The 2,831-nt window shown below is 33.4% G+C and overlaps 2 protein-coding genes across 2 annotated transcripts in view; both read right to left on the minus strand.

Moving 5' to 3' along the window:
* The window catches only part of LOC109589920 (uncharacterized), a gene marked incomplete at its 3' end in the record, with an annotated part of 2,316 nt that extends 1,905 nt beyond the window's left edge, over positions 1–411 (minus strand). The window contains exons 1-2 of the mRNA XM_020005902.1: positions 262–411; positions 57–207 (exon numbers count right to left, since the gene is read on the minus strand). Of these exons, the coding sequence (XP_019861461.1) occupies positions 57–207; positions 262–411 (301 nt within the window). The remainder of the gene's footprint in view (positions 1–56; positions 208–261) is intronic.
* Positions 412–1,755: 1,344 nt separating this feature from the next.
* Positions 1,756–2,831, minus strand: part of LOC105315355 (tyrosine-protein kinase ABL-like) — a 2,625-nt gene continuing 1,549 nt past the window's right edge. The window contains exon 3 of the mRNA XM_020005903.1: positions 1,756–1,851. Within this exon, the coding sequence (XP_019861462.1) occupies positions 1,756–1,851 (96 nt within the window). The remainder of the gene's footprint in view (positions 1,852–2,831) is intronic.

Consider the following 2,831-nt stretch of genomic DNA (forward strand, 5'->3'; position numbering starts at 1 on the left):
AACATCAAGAAGAATAGAATACTTCATTTGAAGTGGTAGCTCTTCTCTCTCCAGACATTGTGTGAGTGATAAAGGAAGATACTCCATTACTAACATTGGTAATTGTGAACGAGGAGGATAATAGACACCAATTAACTGGACAATGTTAGGATGCCTTTGCTGACTGTGAAGAAGCACCTCATCACCAAACCTTCTCAAAGTGTTCTCCTAAAGAAATGATTGAAGTAACACTACTTACAAGTAAATTATAAACTCCTTTACCTGTACAATAGCATCATGAAGCTTCTTAGCAGCACAGGTTGTTTCATTAACTATTACTTCAGTAACAACACCATAAGCTCCACGACCTAACTCTTTACCAGTCTCCTTTAAATCAGGCAATAGTAATGGCTCAACTTGAGCCCTATCCATTTTTTGCAAACACAGAGAGTAACATTATAGCAGGAAATAGTCCTCTTTAGCTACAATAACTGCTGAGTGCTGACTGTGCAATTTGCACTATTTTCAATCATCTAGAGGCTATAGTGTGTCTGTGATATTTGTGACACAAATATCTAATGCAACTGCATGTGAATAGTAAAACATAAAAAGAAAAGGAAAAAGCAAAAAAGTATGGAAAAAACAATGACATTGAAAAAGGGAAAAAGTTGCTTTGAGAATAACAACAACAATAAAATAACAAAAATTAATAAAATAATAATAATGATATGATAACAATAGCTAAAGAGCACTCACTTTGCTACCAGGGGATAGCAATGACCCATTGTCATCATTTGGCATATACGTTTTTAATGCACTCGCCATTTCAACAGTACTACTGATCAACAGACCACCACTACTCTGGGACGGTGGTGAGCTAGCGGGCATGGCAGTGGCTACTATACTAGTGGTATAATTCCATGGACAAGCATTAGTCAAGAGAGAGAGAGTGTATGTGAAGTAACAGCACAGTGTTGATCAAATAATGTAGTCTATTATAGCTTCGTTATGACTTTTCTTCAAAAAATAAGGTATTCTTTAAAAATAGCTAAGAATTCTAACTAAAGAAGTTTGAGTCTCAAAGCAAAAAAGAAACAAGCTAAAAATTAATTTTCCAATTTCTATAGCTGGTTAGTTATAATTATTGCATCAAATTGCTTAACAGAATGATTATATGAATGTATGTCACTATTCAACATAAGTATAGTTACTAGTTACACATAGGAATTTGCAGTAGTGCCTAGCTCAGTAGTGACAAGTGCTGCAAGTACAGATATGATATAAGTGATAGTGTAGGGTATGAATAGTGATACTATTGTGATAGGAATAGACTGAACAATGGTTAATTGGTCACCACAAAATATGACAACAAAATGTATTTTACACATAATAGGTTGTGTATGTTTATTATTCATATTTATTGTTAGTTATTAATTATTATGGTTATGTGGGGCTCCTTTTTCTATTTCTATTTATATTGTTATTAACATTATAAATTATGCACAAGAACTTTTAGTTCTGTCATCATTGCTGTATGCACATGCACACTCATGGTATTTCTCACTATCTGTCTCTTTCATTTGATTTTAAAAGAACAGTGTTTGGTTACTTTGTTGCCATGTATGCAGTCTTCTAGCCTCTCTTGTAAGTTACTACCACATTATATTATATTATATACAACAACAATTAACATAAATGCAAGAGACCACGCACAATTTGAAGGAGAAAAGATATAAGAGTGGAAGAGAAAAATATGAAATACAAGGACATAAAAAATTAATTATTATTAAGGTCTACTGCATCACTATAGTCCCCTACCATGGCTTTGAGAGAATCAGAGAGACCTGAAAATAATGGCCGATCTTTAGGATACTAAATAAGTGTATGTACAGAGAATGAGTGTAAATTACTGATTCATAGTATGCTCATACATGCTCAACTAATGAAGTCTATATGATAGAATAGATTTGAGATAATTATGATATTGCATGTGCACATCTATATAAATACTAAAAGTATTGTTTTGGCAAAACTAAAAATGTAGTGTACTTTTAGTTTGGACACTTAAAATAAATTTTAATAAGTAACTTAAAGAATCATACTAATAATGTATGCAGAAACTAACTAGAATTTTGAGTATAATTCAGTCAAAACCATGCACTGGCCTATGCACATGTATATGATCAATGTCCTAATACTGTGCAGAAAGTTTTAGCCAATTTAGATGATAATTTTAAAAAGCCAAAATGGTATTAAAAAGACAATCTTATTATTATTATTATTATACTATAATTGGGGCGAGCAAAAGCGAGCCCCACATAGTCGAGTCGAGTATGTCTGTCTGTTTGTTTGTTTGTACACGTACGTCACCCCTATTTATGCGTCTATAAAAATATTAATCACACATTTTAAAATGATAATTTTGATAATTACGGTACCACGTGCAAAAACAAAGAGCAACTTCAGCGAGAGGAGTTTGAGAGTATTCAAAAACAAGAGAAGAAGATGCTCGTGAAGCTTGTCGACTTCTTCGTAACGAGCGTGAGAAGGAGCAAGACTGAGGAGGAGAAAAGAACAAGGAGGTCCAATAGAAATGCTAGAGATAGGTCTTGTCGCACCCAAAGACAACAAATGGAGTCTCCTTCTGGCTTCTGAGACCAACTATCTTCCATTCTAGATCTATATAAATGCAGAGATTCTTCACTCAAAGCTAGAAGCTATGAAATTCCTTCCATGCAAATTTTGCATTAGTGTATTGACATCAACATTCAACATTTAATAGCCACTACATCATTGTCTATAAAGACATTGTATATTGCTAATTGAAATGTTAATCGTTTTGCTCGCCCCTT

Source organism: Amphimedon queenslandica, unplaced genomic scaffold, assembly GCF_000090795.2.
Source record: "Amphimedon queenslandica unplaced genomic scaffold, v1.1 AMPQUscaffold_10713, whole genome shotgun sequence".
Lineage (NCBI taxonomy): Eukaryota > Metazoa > Porifera > Demospongiae > Haplosclerida > Niphatidae > Amphimedon > Amphimedon queenslandica.